Genomic DNA, 15,709 nt, shown 5'->3' with positions numbered 1-15,709 from the left:
ATGTTTTTCCAATGAACCTTTTTTGACCGTTACTTTTTATACCGCAAAAATATCACATAATATACTAGCAGCTTAACAATGCCCTTGGACTTTGAAAGGACAGAATAAAAAAGAAGACGCCTCAGTATGATGCTTTATTTATTGTCTCTGTAGCACAGAATCACCACAGAATAAAACCAAGACAGATCCACACCATAGATATAACACAAACTGATTTAATAAGTTTTTTTTCCCTCAAAGACAGCTTTTCTGCAGTCATTTCACAGGGTGGAACGGCACATTCAAGTACTACAAGTTCACTTTGGGAAAATTAGTGTCGCAGTTAGTGTCAAAACACAATGCATAGACAGTGAGTTAACAACATTCTTGGAGTCAGTTTTTTCCCTCAAACCACATTAAACAGTTATTAAAATATACCGGTTACTGTTCCTATTAACCTACTGGCCCTTAAGAACAAGTCATGGAATGAAAAAGGAATTGGAAAAGCTGTGTGCTTCCTGGCACACTAAATATAAAGACTCAATATTAATGTGTCAACAGAAAATATTGTTGATATAAACATAAAACCACACTGAAAACTTTTTTTTTTTTTACGGCAAAGCTGTAAGTGTTTCTGTTCAGTTAAAATTAAACAACAACCTGTCGGATACAAATGTATAAAAAGTATAAAATGCCACTGTGGAAAATGTACATATGTAACAATATTCTGCTCTCGGCCAAGTACAACAGATGTTTTTTAATACATATTTTAATTTACAACACAGGGAATGAGAAAGAAATGTAAGTGAATTCACAAATAACAAAACAGAAAACCCAACAAAATCAGTTACTGTAATGCAAATACAAAATGTCAGAACATATTCCAAACTTTAGTGTGCAAAGACTTCTCTCCACTATTTAAATGTAGAAACAGCTGATAAGAACATAACACTTACATAAACAAATGTGTTGCTGGTATTTTCTTAGTTATTAAACCTAATATCTGTAGAATGCATATTGCAGGGTTAAGTGCATTTTAGTGCATTCATAGTAAGATTTCGGGCCTTTTTTTGGTTCACATTCAAGCAGCAGTATGATTTCTTTTTACTAAAACATCTAAATTAGGTTTCTTGAATTGTGTGTTTTTCAAAAATACATTTTTGTACATTTGACCCACAGTTAATGTCCAGTGCTACTCCAGTTTGCTCATTTGCATTTTTAAATTGGATAAGCTACTCTTTGTAGTTAGTGCAATACGTGCTCACGCTCCCTGTAGAGGGCGGAGTTCCTGGTCCCTGGAGGTCAGAAGAGTTTTCAGACACTGCCACGCCCGGCCTACATGCTCTCTTCCGACCACACCTGAACTGCAGGCCGTGCACGGTCAGGCATCTGAGATGCAGCTCTGGATCCTGTCCAGCCACTGCTGGGCACTCTGAGCTTCTGGAGCACAGAAGTTGTACGTGCGCTTGGTTGTCTTGAGCTGAAACGACGGGAACATTGTCGCCCTGGTTAGGAGAGCTGCAGAAAAGTGGTGTGACTATACATTTTTTTATTCCGTATTTTTCTCTTCCCCAGTTCAATGCCCAACCACAACTGTTTGTTGTAACATCCTCTTTCAGTTCTGCAGGGTGTGCACACCAGCATGCACATCCTGTGTCAGTTCTGGGGGTAAGCTGCATGCCTCGCTCCCTGCTGCCCAGGGCATGCACACCAGCATGCACATCCTCTGCCAGTTCTACAGGGCATGCACACCAGCATGCACATCCTCTGTCTGATCTGCAGGGCATGCACACCAGCATGCACATCCTCTGTCTGTTCTGCAGGGCATGCACACCAGCATGCACACCCTCTGTCAGTTCTACAGGGCATGCACACCAGCATGCACATCCTCTGTCTGTTCTGCAGGGCATGCACACCAGCATGCAGAACCTCCGTCGGTTCTGCAGGGCATGCACACCAGCATGCACATCCTCTCTCTGTTCTGCAGGGTGTGCACACCAGCATGCACATCCTCTGTCAGTTCTACAGGGTGTGCACACCAGCATGCACATCCTCCAAACCGTGAGCAGGCAGGGCCTACTTGATTTAATCCACAAGCTGTGCATTTACTGTCGTGGCTGGCTGCACGGTGCAGATCACAGGTGCCTGGCAGACCACAGGGCTCATTATGTCCTAGTAAAAGGCCAATTATGTGCCAATCACCCAGCAGGACGCCTGGCCACAGTGTACTGCGAGCAGCCTCGGCCCTAAGAACAAATACCATGGAAGGACTGCCAGGAATAGCTCCAGTAAGGGTGTAAATGGATCAGTTGACAGGGGCTGTGTATCGTGGTGGCTGCTCGTGATCAGTGTAGCAGTAGAGGAATGATGAGAACTCACATCGAAGAAGGCCTTCTCGCTGATGTGTTTGGGGGCCCCCATGGTGGGCGTGGCCGAAAGGACAGACTCCACCTCCGCAAGATCGATGTGGCCTCTGCAGGTGGTGTCTTCGCCCGTATCGTAATACCTCATCTGAACACGGACACAGTTTAGCCAGCAGTGAGCATAGCATTACCTCAGACATTACACAAGCTTTCCTTTAAACAAACAGACCAGCTGAAGCAACCTGACTGCATGCTTACTTGGTGTTTGGTAACGTCCAAAACAAACCACCGAGGCTTCCACCCTTTCAGCAAAGCTCCCCGCTTGAACAGGACTCCCTCATATGACCTAGAATTAAAAAATCAACAGCCGCTTGTTATCGTGTTGCTCAACCCTCTTACAGCAGACGTATGGAAGCTGGCGGTCTTGTTTGATTTTGACAGTACCTGTTCTCCTCGTTCTTGGGGGTGAACTGGTTGTAGAGTGTGGCAGCTCTCCGATTGACCCCGTTGGTGGCGTTGGGGGTGTGGCTCTGGCTCAGGGTGCTGTCGGGTAGGTGCAGCATGGAGTGCCGCTGGAATGACTGCAGGCTGGGGGAGGGGCTCAGGCCAGAGAGGGCCACAGACTGCTTCCGGAGCTGCAGCACACACACACACACACACACACACAGAGCACCGTGTCATTGAACCCAGTAACCACAACCCACCATTTGAACCAGCCACTCTGGAGCCCAGAAAGAACTGTATTTCAATCGAACCACGAGTGCTGTCCAGCATGACTGTGAAATCAGCCACAGTGAAATGTGATTATAGCCGGCCCCACACTCACACTGCTCTCTTGCTTCAGATCTTCTTTTATACTGGCTTTCACCCTCTCCAGAGTCACCTGCCACTGCTCAGGCCACTGGTTCAGCTCAGTCTCCAGCCGCTCGATGTCCTGAAACCCATTCACACACTACTTTGAGAGGGAGGAAAAACCCAAGCCATCCCCCTTCAGAAGACAGAAAAACAAAACTACCCCCCATTGGTCTCTGTCAATTTCCCTTGTGCACTTCAACCAGATGGACAGGGCTGCTGATATAAGTTTTTTTTTCTTTCATACTCATAAGAAGAAGAGTATTTCCCAGAAGCCCCTGAACAGGAACCGGGGAAGCGGGAGACTCACGGACAGGAGCTTGGTGATGGCGTCGGGCTGGGCGTGGCCCACGCTGCTGTAGCAGGGCCAGATGATCCTCCTCTTTTTGGAGGCGATGGCAGCCCCCTCCTCAGCGCCGTCCGGCCTGCCTGCGATCAGCCTCCAGTCGTAGGAGGGCCCGGTGGACAGCGTCTCCCCGCAGAAGTAGTCCCATCTGCTCAGGCTGGGGATGCCGATGCAGGGCTTCAGCACTGGCTGCATCCCAGACCAACCAGAAAAACAGATAAATAACACTGAGTAATGACTGAGTAATGGTGTAATCATTCTTCAAAGACATTTGAGCGCAAACAGCGGTCCAAACTGCCGCGCTCAAGGTCACGTTCGACCACAAACACCTTGTTTGTTTTGGAGGGGACCCGTGAGAGAGAGGAACGGCACTTGAGAAGCCGGCATCACAGAGCGTCTTTTCCCCCCGCTGGCTGCCGGAACCTTCCCAGGCTCTCTGGCCGCCCTGGAGATGCGGCTGGCATGGCCGGAGACGCGAGGGGAGGAATGCGGGCCTCGGCGTGCAGCCGAAACTCCGCGTCCCGGATCGCTCACCAGCACGAGAAGCACAAACGCCCCACGTGTTTACCCCGCTCGGCGCGGTGATTTATCGCCACTGGAGTACGGGTGAAGCCACTGCCGGCCAGCGGCAAAATCGTTTCAAAATTCATCTGGACAAAATCTCTCCCAACACATCCCCTTTGGGCTTGTTTTGATGTTAGTACTTCAGGAGAGGTGAATCTTCAGCAATTGCTGCCAATATAATGAATTACAAACAACGCTACACTGTGCAATAGTTCAGAAAGAGGAGATTCTTATTTTGAACCAAGGCTTTGCCTTGAAGCCTAAAAACTGATACGCTACCAAGGTCCTCCAGGGTTCACAGAAGCCTTCTTGGCCCACAGTTTGCTTTTGTTGTCACTGACAGCAACTGAAAGCAACTGTGTCCTCTTCTCATACAAACTAGCCAGAAACCTATTAATTTTGGACATAGCACTTTTTGTTGCCAAATTGCTGACATTTCAAAGACATGAACTTGGAGACGTTTTCAGAACATTCGGAATCTCACACCACTGGAGCTTGCCCAGGTGCTACATCTCAATGGAGAGCTCAGTCCAGCTCCAGTACACACATGTTGGGGAAACATGATGAGCTCAGACCGATCCTGCAGCATCGTACCTCTGACTCAGAGGGGCTGTACAGGTAGTTAAAGAACAGGGGGCTTCTCTTATGTATCCTGTTGATGAATTCCCAGATGCAGATCCCTCTCTTGGCCTGCTTGTCTCCCTTGTCCTCAAACAATGTCCCTTGGAGGAAACAAACACACAAGAGGGAGCCTGTTCAACAAAACACCTCCATGATACACACCATGCATGTTTCAGCCAGGACATCATTAAGAAATAATAACCAATGCAGCGCATTTAAACGTAACAGAAATCTAAGTATTTTAAATGGAAATTAATTCTGCAACCCATCAAGCAAAGGATAGAATTTCAGCAACAAATATTATACACAGTTAACGTTACACAAATGATTTACCATGTTCAAGGCGTTCATAGTCGGAGTCCAGGAGAAAGTTCTTGAAACGGTTTGACACATATTGGTAGGCCAAGAACTTCAGGTAATATTGATTGAACTCAAACTCCAGAGGGTACTGGTTGTGTAACTGAAACGAGACACATCATTAGTACAGTCTTCTGGTCCCCTACTGCCAGCTTGATTGTTTTGGCTACAGATGATTTAGCATTTTTCTGCAAAAATGATGAAATGGAGGCAAGAGTGCGAAGTTCGGTGACATCATTTTTCAGAGCAAAAGGCAAGTTATTTTTCCAGCTGTTTGCAGAGGCCGAACTGAAATTTTTTTTTCTCGGTCATATTCACATTTAGGCCACCTGGACATATTGGCAAAAACAGCAGAAGTTTCTAGCATGACTGCCTTCTATTTCTGGACCCGTCCAATTAATTTTGTTTGTTTTTCACCACTTAAGGTCTGCAACAGGCATTCCAGTTTCAAAAGGCTGAAACTATGTGTTATTGTAAATTCAGGGGACAGGGGCCAGGGGGTTGGGGGTGTTTTGGAAGGGGGGTGGACCGAAGAGACTTAATTTCCCCCTGCCTCCATAGAAACCAGGAGAACTCGCTACAAAAAACCCCAAAAACCTTTCCCAGCCATTGTGTATTAGCAGAAAACACACGGAGAGAGGGACATCTCATTAGGGGGTGGTGGTTAATGGGGTGGTGCTGGGGGTGGCATCTCATTTCGGCAGTGGTGGTTATTGGGTGGTGCTCTCGTTAGGGTGGTGGTTGATGGGTGGTGCTGGGGTGGCATCTCGTTGGGGGTGGTGGTTATTGGGTGGTGCATCTCGTTGGGGGTGGTGGTTATGGGGTGGTGCTGGGGTGGGTCTCGTTGGGGTGGTGTTATTGGGTGGTGCATCTCGTTTGGGGGTGGTGGTTAGTGGGGTGGTGCTGGGGGTGGCGTCTCGTTTGGGGGGTGGTGGTTATTGGGTGGTGCATCTCGTTTGGGGGGTGGTGTTAGTGGGGTGGTGCTGGGGGTGGCGTCTCGTTTCGGCGGTGGTGGTTATTGGGTGGTGCTGGGGGTGGCATCTCATTTCGGGGGTGGTGGTTAATGGGGTGGTGCTGGGGGTGGCAGCAGGGCGCAGCTTGCCTGGTGCACGCAGTCCAGGAACTGCAGGAAGATGGGCGTGAAGCCGCTGCCCTGGCTGCTGGGCGTCAGGGCGCTGCGCTGGCTGAACTTGTGGCCGAAGGACAGCCACTCCTTCTCCAGCAGCACCTGGAAGCCCTCCAGTGTCCTGTAGAAGGGGTCGCTCAGCAGCTGCACCAGAGACACCACCTGGGGGACAGCGGACACACAGATCAGGGTAAACACCGCTGGCCTCTCAGAGATTCCACCTGACGCGACAGAGTGTGAGCCCTGGGCTGCACTGGCCAAGACTCCCCTCTCTGTGGTTTAAAGGGTTAAACACTTCAGTGGGCAGAACCTGCTGGTGGACAGGGCAGCTTTATTTTACACCTGCGCTGACAAGCCCAATGTTTCAATTAAAATTTTAACCTGTAATAAGAGGACAGCTTTGTTTTTGTTTTTTTTTTTACTTCCAATGAGCACCTTCTCAATTAGTGCACATCGCATTTTTAATACCCGAGCGGATTTGTGTTTTCTTGTCTTGACCTTCTGAGGTTTGTTCTTCCTGCTGTGGCACCAGCAGGTGGCTCTGTCTGCCCCTGTTCTGCTCAGAGTCCTGGGGCCCAGCAGTAACGACACACACGTCTCTGCTGAATGGTGAGTCAGGGTCCAGGGAGCCAATGATGGCTGTTACTGTCTGCAAGGAAGCAGGTTACACACACACACAGCATGCACACGCGCACACACACGCACGCCCGCACGCACACACACACCCAGCATGCCCAGATCACTCTCTGAACACACACACAAACACACACAGCATACATAAATCTCTCTCTGAACATACATTCACACACATCGGGGACGGCCAGCGGTACCTGTGTAGTGATGTCCCATCCATCCTCCAGACTCAGCATCACTGAGGATCCACCGTCCAGCAGCCCGGCCAGGATCACGGCCAGCTGCAGGATCTTATGAAGCTGTGGAGGATGGGTCACACACTCAAACAAAAAGCATTCACTCTGCAGGTACCTGTAAACCCACAGGACCCTGGAGCACAGGACAGCAGACACACTGGCTCTTTACTGCACTTCTGTTATTATTTTCATCTGCAGGAGATGAGACCGACTGGAGTTTCTCTTGGGAAAGCGACTGTAAATACGAGGGAGTCTAACATTGAGGAAAAACAAGCTCAATGTCCTGAGAAATGAAAATAAACAACTGTGTGTAGATCCTTCTCACGAGTCTGGACCATAGTGGGCTTAAAGAGCCTCAGGGCACTGGCACTGCAGTGTGAGAGGCGAGAGCAGGACTCCACTCACCTGAGTGATCCATTCAGACTCCTCCATGGCCTTGAGGAAGGAGTCCTCGGTATCGGAAGGGGTGGAGCTGGGCACGCACGCCCGCAGAAGCTTCTTGAACGCGCCTTTCACCTGCCGAGCGTCGGCGAATTCCACCGACACCAGTTCGCAGTTCATAGACACGTCCAGCTTGAAGCCCTTCCAGAAAGAAAAACAAACCGCACGGTTAGCTAAAACTGTACATTCCACACAGAAGGACTAATTCCTGGTTTGATACTGACAGCTGGTCTGTCAATAATGCCATGGATTAGAGTCTGAAAGATGATCAGTGTGAGCTTGATTGATTGATTTGATTGGCTGAAAGTACTCATAACTAGCCAATGACTACACAATGCTGGCATGTCCAAAAACCGAGGAGAACACAAAGTAATGGGGAACGGTGATCAATGGACCTTGACATTTCCTCTACGGGACATACAATATAGCATCTTACCTACATTACATACACATACAGGTCTCAGTATCAGGCTTACATAAGATGTTCAGAATTCCACTAAGCTCCAGTGAGTCATCTTGCTGAAACGATTTGGCCAACATATGGAGTCATACAGTTAATTGACTCGAAAAAAAAAAACGCAGCATGCAGAAAAGCCCCAGTTGCAGGGGGCGGGAGGGAGAGGAACATGTTGAGCAGAAAACTTTTGGAATCGGAAAAGAATTCCGTTGCTTTCGAAAATGGACATCTGCCAGCGAAGGCAGCACATGCAGCTGGTAACCACGGCGATTTCATATTTATTTAGAGATCCGTCCTGCCAAAGAAAAGAGTATCGGTTTCACATTCAACCGCATGTCGTACCGCTCTCTCGCTGAACGCATAAATTGTGTATAGTTTCTGACAACTGAGAATATTGTGACCAAAGCAGAATGTTCTTCTACAACCCTAATATATCAGGTAATACTGTCAGAAAAGTGGGAAAAAATTAGCAAATTGCCATGTCTTAGACATCCACGCAAGTTCAGATGATCCATAGCCAGCTGAAATGATTTTCTAAACACTGGTGACTAGAAAGGAACCATGGAGCAGAGTTCCTGCAAGCATAGATTCTTTACATTACATTACATTACAGGCATTAAGCAGACGCTCTTATCCAGAGGGACTTACACAACTTTCTACATTTTCATTTACATTGCATCCATTTATACAGCTGGATATATACTGAAGCAATGCAGGTTAAGTACCTTGCTCAAGGGTACAACGGCAGTGTCCTACCTGGGAATCGAACCAGTGACCTGTATGTTATAAGACCGGCTCCTCACCCATTATACTACACTGCCGCCCCATTCTAACCCTGTGGTTACTGTTGTAATACGTGGTGTGGCCCGTACCCTGAGGTGCGACTTCTCTCCGAAGATGTAGAAGGCGGCCTGCTGCTTGAGCAGCTTGGCCTGCAGGTGCTCGCCGTCTGCAGGAGGCGGTGGATCCTTCCCGGCCAGCCTGGCTCCCACCTCCACAATAGCAGGGTTATGGTTGAAACGGCTACTGGAGCGAAGGCTCGCCCATACACCTACAGGGGAGAGAGACTGTTACAGCAGCTGGACTGCACAGACACAGTTTGCGCAGTACAGCTGTTGTAACATACATACATATGTACATACATGTAAGCTTACATTTATGTAGTGCTGATAATTTATTTTGTGCTGATCATGTTATTTTGTGATCTCAAAGTGCTTTGTTTCGAAGATCTGTCCAAATTTTTTTTTCATTTTTTTTCATTGTAACTGCTAGGAAAACAGTATTTTTGACAATGGCAATGCTCATGTGACAGGATATGATATTATAAAACCTCCTGTGCATGACCCCCTGACCCTCTGACATGCATTTTTCAGATAAGTCTCTCTTATATATTTGATAAATGTTGATACTCTGGTAATTAAATAAATAACAGGTAGACAAAATCCTGTGCCATTCAGTGTACATCTCTGAAAATCAATGAAACTACTATTTCAAAACCTTTTATTTCATATAAGTAGTTATTGTATACAATGCCATGACTTGGCGGAGGTACCAAAACAATTGCCTATTAAATGTGTTTACACAATGAGAGTCAGTCAGGGTAACCAAACTTCAGTATAACCAGAAAACAGTATATATACATATATTTGTACTTTAACCCACTGAGATAAGGATACCTTCAGTGTTACTAACATTCTGCTGACCCAGAACTGACTAACAGGAGACTGAACCTTAACCCACTAACACACAGCCACTATGTACTAACCAAGTACTAAAGGCACGAATGCCTGGCTCAGGGCATTACAACCGACTGACACATCACATTCCACATCGGCTGAAATGTGCTAACTGGCTGCTCTGGCTGAATAACAGCTGGGATTCTGTTTGCCGAAAGATCAAACTACTTGACGACACACACATCCTTCGTGAGAGGAAGGACCAACTGTGCATACTGTTCTGCCCAAAATGGCACCTACATGAATGACCGTGATGACAAAAAAGGCGAAGACGGTTTTAGCACCGGTACAGAGAACAGGATTGGGTAACGGATGAGGAGAGAATGCAAGGGGCGATCAAACACATTTTAGAAGTGTACCTTGATTTTGGGGTCTTCCCTTAGATGCAGGCTTTTGGTGTGAATGAGTGAATAGCTTATCCCTGTAACCCAGGACTGGGAGATCAGAGGTTTGGAGGCACAAGAGCGGGAGGGGGCAATGAAAAGAAAGATGAAATCACAGCAGAAATCATGGACATAGGCTCAAGCATAGTATGAACACTATGACAATATGAAAGCAAGGAAGAAAGAACATATTCACTGTATGCTTTTAACATAAAGTTTGATTTCACCCCAGTCAGAAGTTACAGAATTGCAAAAAGTGGACAGAGAACCTCAAAACCAAATCATGCAAAACTGATCAATCACACAAAGCAATGTGCATCATGCAAACTGCATCATATCAAGCAACATTTGTCCACATGCACCAAACAATAATGAGAAGCCTTAATGATTTTAGCATGGCTTCATTTTTACATTTCAAGGGAAAGTGTAATCTGTATAATCCAAAGCAAAAATGAAAACACTGTCAGGAACCCCAGTTAGTATACATGAAAAAATAGTCAGTGTCTCAAAACTGAAAGGTAACAATGATTAACAGGCAGGTCAAACAAACACAATAAGCCTTTAAATGACCATCTACATAATATGCCTTTAAATGACCATCTACACAATAAGCCTTTAAATGACCATCTACACAATATGCCTTTAAATGACCATCTACACAATAAGCCTTTAAATGACCATCTACACAATATGCCTTTAAATTGGTAGTGTGCTCTAGCCTGCAGTTGTGAAACATCACTGTGATTGTGTTACACTGAAAACTGGTGCTTATTCATAGCTATCACACACTGCAGTGCCTGAGAGGAAGAGTTGAGTAACGAGGTCCAAACCTTCATGCTTCCTTTACCGATGCCCCAGAAACCTGCGACACTAATACAGTCTTGGAAATCCAGGCCTGTCCGGAAGGGCTGTCTGCATTACAGAGACTGACTGCATCCTTCAAAAGATGCTCTAGACAGACCTGTCCCAAGCCCACCAAATAGACACCAAATATCTCAAGGTCACGATTTTTTGGTGTGCTGCAGTAAAATTGTTCTTTTATTGACTAAATACTAATGCCTGTCATGCAAACAGCATGAAGCAAACATGGGTAGTGATGCACAGCCACGACTAGCATGCAGGAAGGAAACTTCACCCGCAGTCTGTGACGTCCGTTTGAGTATCCGTGTTTGACGCCTTCTTTCGAACCTTAAAGAGTGGTATATTGAAAGGGTACATTTTTTACGTCATCGGCAGGTCTATATCACCAATGTGAAACTGATTTGTCGGTAGATTCCTTTGTGGAAAACTGTCAGTTTAGCACACCCCATGCTAATCCCACACTCGAGCCCTGGGCCCCATCCTGGGGCGCCTCACGCTTTGCGTAAATTCACGATGTCAAATGTTTATGGAGCTGCGGCTTCCGAGGTTTAAACAGCCCGACTTCGAGGGCGGCCGGCGCGATGGCTGCACTTGACTGAGCGTAATTTGTGGAATTTGGGATGTTTTCGGGGGAACATCTGCTCCTCTCAGCTCCGCAACCCGCTTCGGCAGAGGGTTTGAGGCTAGCCAAGACCAACAGCGACAGTGCGCTGGGACTGGAGCTAGGCCGCGCGTGGGGGAAGATTGCTTCCATAAGCAGCTCGTGGCAGGGCCCATAGAAGAGGGGAATTCAAAACTCTTCAACCCAGAGGGATCATTTCAACTCAACTGGGGTGGGGGGGGGGGGGGGGTGAGTGTATGTGTCCTTCAGATGACAAACAACCCACTGCCCTGGTGATCAAAATCAAAGGAGGTGCACTTCAGAAACATGACTCCACCGTCTTATATTCTAAGTAAATACAAGTATCTGGTGACAGGAGGCTGGCTGAGAAGGGAAAAGCTCGCTCACCTCCTCTGGCGAAGCTGTTGGAGAAGGGCACATCCAGGTGGACCGGGGTCACCTTCGGTATCCTCGTCATCCGCCTTTCACTACCTGGATCCGAGCCGCAGAACCACAGGCCCAAAGAGAAAGACAATAGCGCTTCTTTACTAACTACGGACGAGGCAAACAGGCGCCCGTCATACACCCTTCAGTTATGTAATCACACCCCCATACGGCACTGCCAAAAACCATGATAATGGATATCAATCTGCAAGATTTGGCTACATTGTGCTAAATTACTGCAGAGTGGGCATTAAATGAGGTAAGGCGCTAGGTCGGACCGCCATGGAGTTGCATTACAGATATCTCGAGAAGCCAACACCGATCCCACCGTTTGATAAAGCCTTTGGCTGGGAAGTCAAAATCATGTTTCAGTGAGTCAATTGTATTTACCTTTTGTTGAACCCTAAGGCAAGGCGACACATAACCCCACCGGCTATGACGACCATTTTCATAAATCCTCCTATAAAGACTTTATTCATGAAAGAGGAGGATGCTATTTTGTAAGACTGGGAGCAGATTTCACTCCATTCTCCACAGACAAAGCAGTTCTAGTAGTGAAAAGTCACATGCTTGGGCCTGAGCATGTACTGTTCTGTGCCTCACAAGTTGGACCAGTGACCAGAGATGAAGCATGGACTTTCGGTGATGACCTCACTTCCTGTTCCCTTTGCATAATGTAAGACTGCCCTAAGGTTCCTTCCAGATACGATACAAAACAACATGTGGAACTGGAAGGAAATTTTTTTACGAAGATAAGGGACTCAGAACCGCACAAAGATAATCGAGAACAAATGGCCAAACAATGCAGCTATAAACAAGAAAAACAGAAACAAGCTACAACCGCGATGTACGCAATGGAGGAACAAACGCGGGGGCAGAGAAGTGAAGGGGGGCTGAGCCCCTGAGCACCTGGGGACAGGCCGATGAGCGAGCGGTTGGTGAGGGTGTCGTTTCGGCTCGTTTTGAAGTAGACAGGAACGGCACTCAGGATGGCCTGCAGGTACTTCTCATGTTCCAGGCTGCTGGACAACTCTGAGGACGACACGGGAGCTGGACAGCACAGACAGGACCTCTTACTGACACACGCACTGCAAATTACACTGCACTCTATTACTCTCACACACACACACGCACTGCAAATTACACTGCACTCTCTTACTCACACACACACACACTACAAATTACACTGCACTCTATTACTCTCACACACACGCACACACACACTGCACTCTTTTACTCTCTCTCACACACACACACACTGCGCTCTTTTACTTTCACACACACACACACAGGTACGCACATGCGCACACACACACACACACACTGCACTCTTTTACTCTCTCACACGCACACACACACACACTTTTATTTTCACACACACACACACAGGTACGCACATGCGCGCTCGCACACACACACACACGCCCTGCAGCCCAAGCACAAGCTTTCACATTACACAGCACTCTCAAACTAACACACGCACACACCCTTCAGACAAAAACAGATGACAAATTGCTGACAGATTGAAAAAACAAAATGTGCCCACATATGATAAGGCCGCTAATGAAAAGCACACGCAATACAATAACACTTGTGTGAAATCACATGGATAAGCCAATTCAACAGTCACGCCCTTTTGAACTCTCACAGGTCAACTTTTAAGGTTGATGCTGGCACTGTGTGATATGGCACAGATAACATTGACGAAGGTGACAGTGTGTATGTGTATATGTGTGTGTGCATGTGCGTGTGTGTGTAAGGGGGGTTGTACCTGGGGAGGTGGGGCTCTGGGACTTGAACAGCCCCACCACGCTCTTGCTGTGGAAGCCTCCGGACCGGAGCAGCATGGCTTTGGTGCGACCGTGCTTCCAGCACACCACGGGCAGGCGGTTGTGCCGGTAGCACCGCGCCACCTTCTGCAGGCTGCCGTCCTGAACCGCCTGCGGCACCACCAGCAGGCCCGGGTAACTGCAGGGAGCCGCACCCCACCCGTCAGCTCCTCCGTTTACAGATTTGCTTAGCTTCCAATAACCGTGCATTTACAGCTTGATCCTTTCACACTGTAAACATGGCAGTTACTGTGGTTGTATTCATGAGACAAACCTTTGTTTTTATGTAACTTCACATTTGCATTTATTGAACTGCCAAGTACTGCAACTTCTCCTATCTTGACCTCTTTTGGCTGGGTCTCACTTGGAAAACAGGTTTAAATCTCAACATGGTTTCCAAATAAAATGCAATGCAACGACGATGATGACGATGGCATTTTGAGCTGACCTGCGGCAGAGGGAGTACATCCGGTTGACGGCGGTGATGCGGAATTTGTCGCCGGTCTTGGACCGCGAGGAGCTGGCGGAGATGGTGCCCAGGCCCATCCGCTGGTAGTCACGGAAACAGGCCCGCTCGACAAGCTGCTCCATGGTGGACTTCTCCGAGGTCTTGAGGGTGGGGCTGGGGGGGAGCTCCCCTTCGTCTGAAACTGGAGCGTTCCCCACACGCGACAGGTCAGGGCCGCGCGGCGTGCACAGTTAATCGCGCGCAGAAACACCCTTTCTCGCACTCACCTGAGATGTCGTCGTCCTCGTGCCAGGTGGCACGATTCCCCTTCTCGTTTTTCTTTGAGGTGTACTGGCGCCCGATCGTTATCTTCCCCGCCTTCTTCGCCCCTCTGACGATGGTCTTTGAAAGCGTGCTGCGGACACGGTGAAGCGTTGGTGTTAGACAGTCAGTGCGGTAATGAGGCGGTGCAGTGTGGTTATGAGGTGGTGCAGTGCGCTTATGAGGAGGTGCAGTGCGGTTATGAGGTGGTGCAGTGCGGTAATGAGGCGGTGCAGTGTGGTTATGAGGCAGTGCAGTGTGGTTATGAGGAGGTGCAGTGTGGTTATGAGGCGGTGCAGTGTGGTTATGAGGGGGTGCAGTGTGGTTATGAGGGGGTGCAGTGTGGTTATGAGGTGGTGCAGTGTGGTTATGAGGAGGTGCAGTGCGGTTATGAGGAGGTGCAGTGCGGTTATGAGGGGGTGCAGTGTGGTTATGAGGGGTGCAGTGTGGTTATGAGGTGTGCAGTGGGTTATGAGGAGGTACAGTGCGGTTATGAGGGGTGCAGTGTGGTTATGAGGGTGCAGTGTGGTTATGAGGCAGTGCAGTGTGGTTATGAGGCGGTGCAGTGCGGTTATGAGGAGGTGCAGTGCGGTTATGAGGCGGTGCAGTGTGGTTATGAGGCAGTGCAGTGTGGTTATGAGGTGGTGCAGTGCAGTGTGGTTATGAGGCAGTGCAGTGCGGTTATGAGGCAGTGCAGTGTGGTTATGAGGCGGTGCAGTGTGGTTATGAGGCGGTACAGTGCGGTTATGAGGCAGTGCAGTGCGGTTATGAGGCGGTACAGTGCGGTTATGAGGCTGTGCAGTGTGGTTATGAGGCGGTGCAGTGCGGTTATGAGGTTGTGCAGTGCGGTTATGAGGCGGTACAGTGCGGTTATGAGGCGGTGCAGTGTGGTTATGAGGCAGTGCAGTGTGGTTATGAGGTAGTGCAGTGTGGTTATGAGGCAGTGCAGTGCGGTTATGAGGCGGTGCAGTGCGGTTATGAGGCGGTGCAGTGTGGTTATGAGGCTGTGCAGTGCGGTTATGAGGTGGTGCAGTGCGGTTATGAGGCTGTGCAGTGCGGTTATGAGGAGGTGCAGTGCGGTTATGAGGTGGTGCAGTGCGGTTATGAGGTG

The 15,709-nt window shown here is 48.3% G+C and overlaps 1 protein-coding gene across 4 annotated transcripts in view; it reads right to left on the bottom strand.

The window, feature by feature from the left end:
* Positions 1 to 119: 119 nt before the first annotated feature.
* Positions 120 to 15,709, bottom strand: part of sbf2 (SET binding factor 2) — a 110,311-nt gene continuing 94,721 nt past the window's right edge. For 2 of the 4 annotated variants that reach the window (XM_064336900.1, XM_064336901.1), the window contains 18 exons: positions 14,565 to 14,692; positions 14,278 to 14,479; positions 13,772 to 13,968; positions 12,910 to 13,050; positions 11,965 to 12,048; positions 10,071 to 10,145; positions 8,848 to 9,026; positions 7,483 to 7,659; positions 7,039 to 7,140; positions 6,185 to 6,370; positions 5,059 to 5,185; positions 4,699 to 4,826; positions 3,505 to 3,729; positions 3,169 to 3,276; positions 2,787 to 2,977; positions 2,601 to 2,688; positions 2,359 to 2,490; positions 120 to 1,459 (listed from right to left, as the gene is read on the bottom strand). In XM_064336900.1, the coding sequence (XP_064192970.1) occupies positions 1,361 to 1,459; positions 2,359 to 2,490; positions 2,601 to 2,688; positions 2,787 to 2,977; positions 3,169 to 3,276; positions 3,505 to 3,729; positions 4,699 to 4,826; positions 5,059 to 5,185; positions 6,185 to 6,370; positions 7,039 to 7,140; positions 7,483 to 7,659; positions 8,848 to 9,026; positions 10,071 to 10,145; positions 11,965 to 12,048; positions 12,910 to 13,050; positions 13,772 to 13,968; positions 14,278 to 14,479; positions 14,565 to 14,692 (2,569 nt within the window). In that variant the 3' untranslated portion in view covers positions 120 to 1,360. The remainder of the gene's footprint in view (positions 1,460 to 2,358; positions 2,491 to 2,600; positions 2,689 to 2,786; positions 2,978 to 3,168; positions 3,277 to 3,504; positions 3,730 to 4,698; positions 4,827 to 5,058; positions 5,186 to 6,184; positions 6,371 to 7,038; positions 7,141 to 7,482; positions 7,660 to 8,847; positions 9,027 to 10,070; positions 10,146 to 11,964; positions 12,049 to 12,909; positions 13,051 to 13,771; positions 13,969 to 14,277; positions 14,480 to 14,564; positions 14,693 to 15,709) is intronic. The other 2 variants (XM_064336902.1, XM_064336903.1) reach the window with 1 other exon arrangement.

Source organism: Anguilla rostrata, chromosome 5 (genome assembly GCF_018555375.3).
Source record: "Anguilla rostrata isolate EN2019 chromosome 5, ASM1855537v3, whole genome shotgun sequence".
Lineage (NCBI taxonomy): Eukaryota > Metazoa > Chordata > Actinopteri > Anguilliformes > Anguillidae > Anguilla > Anguilla rostrata.
Note: the sequence above shows the minus strand (reverse complement) of the source record. Positions and strands in the feature narration are given on the sequence as shown.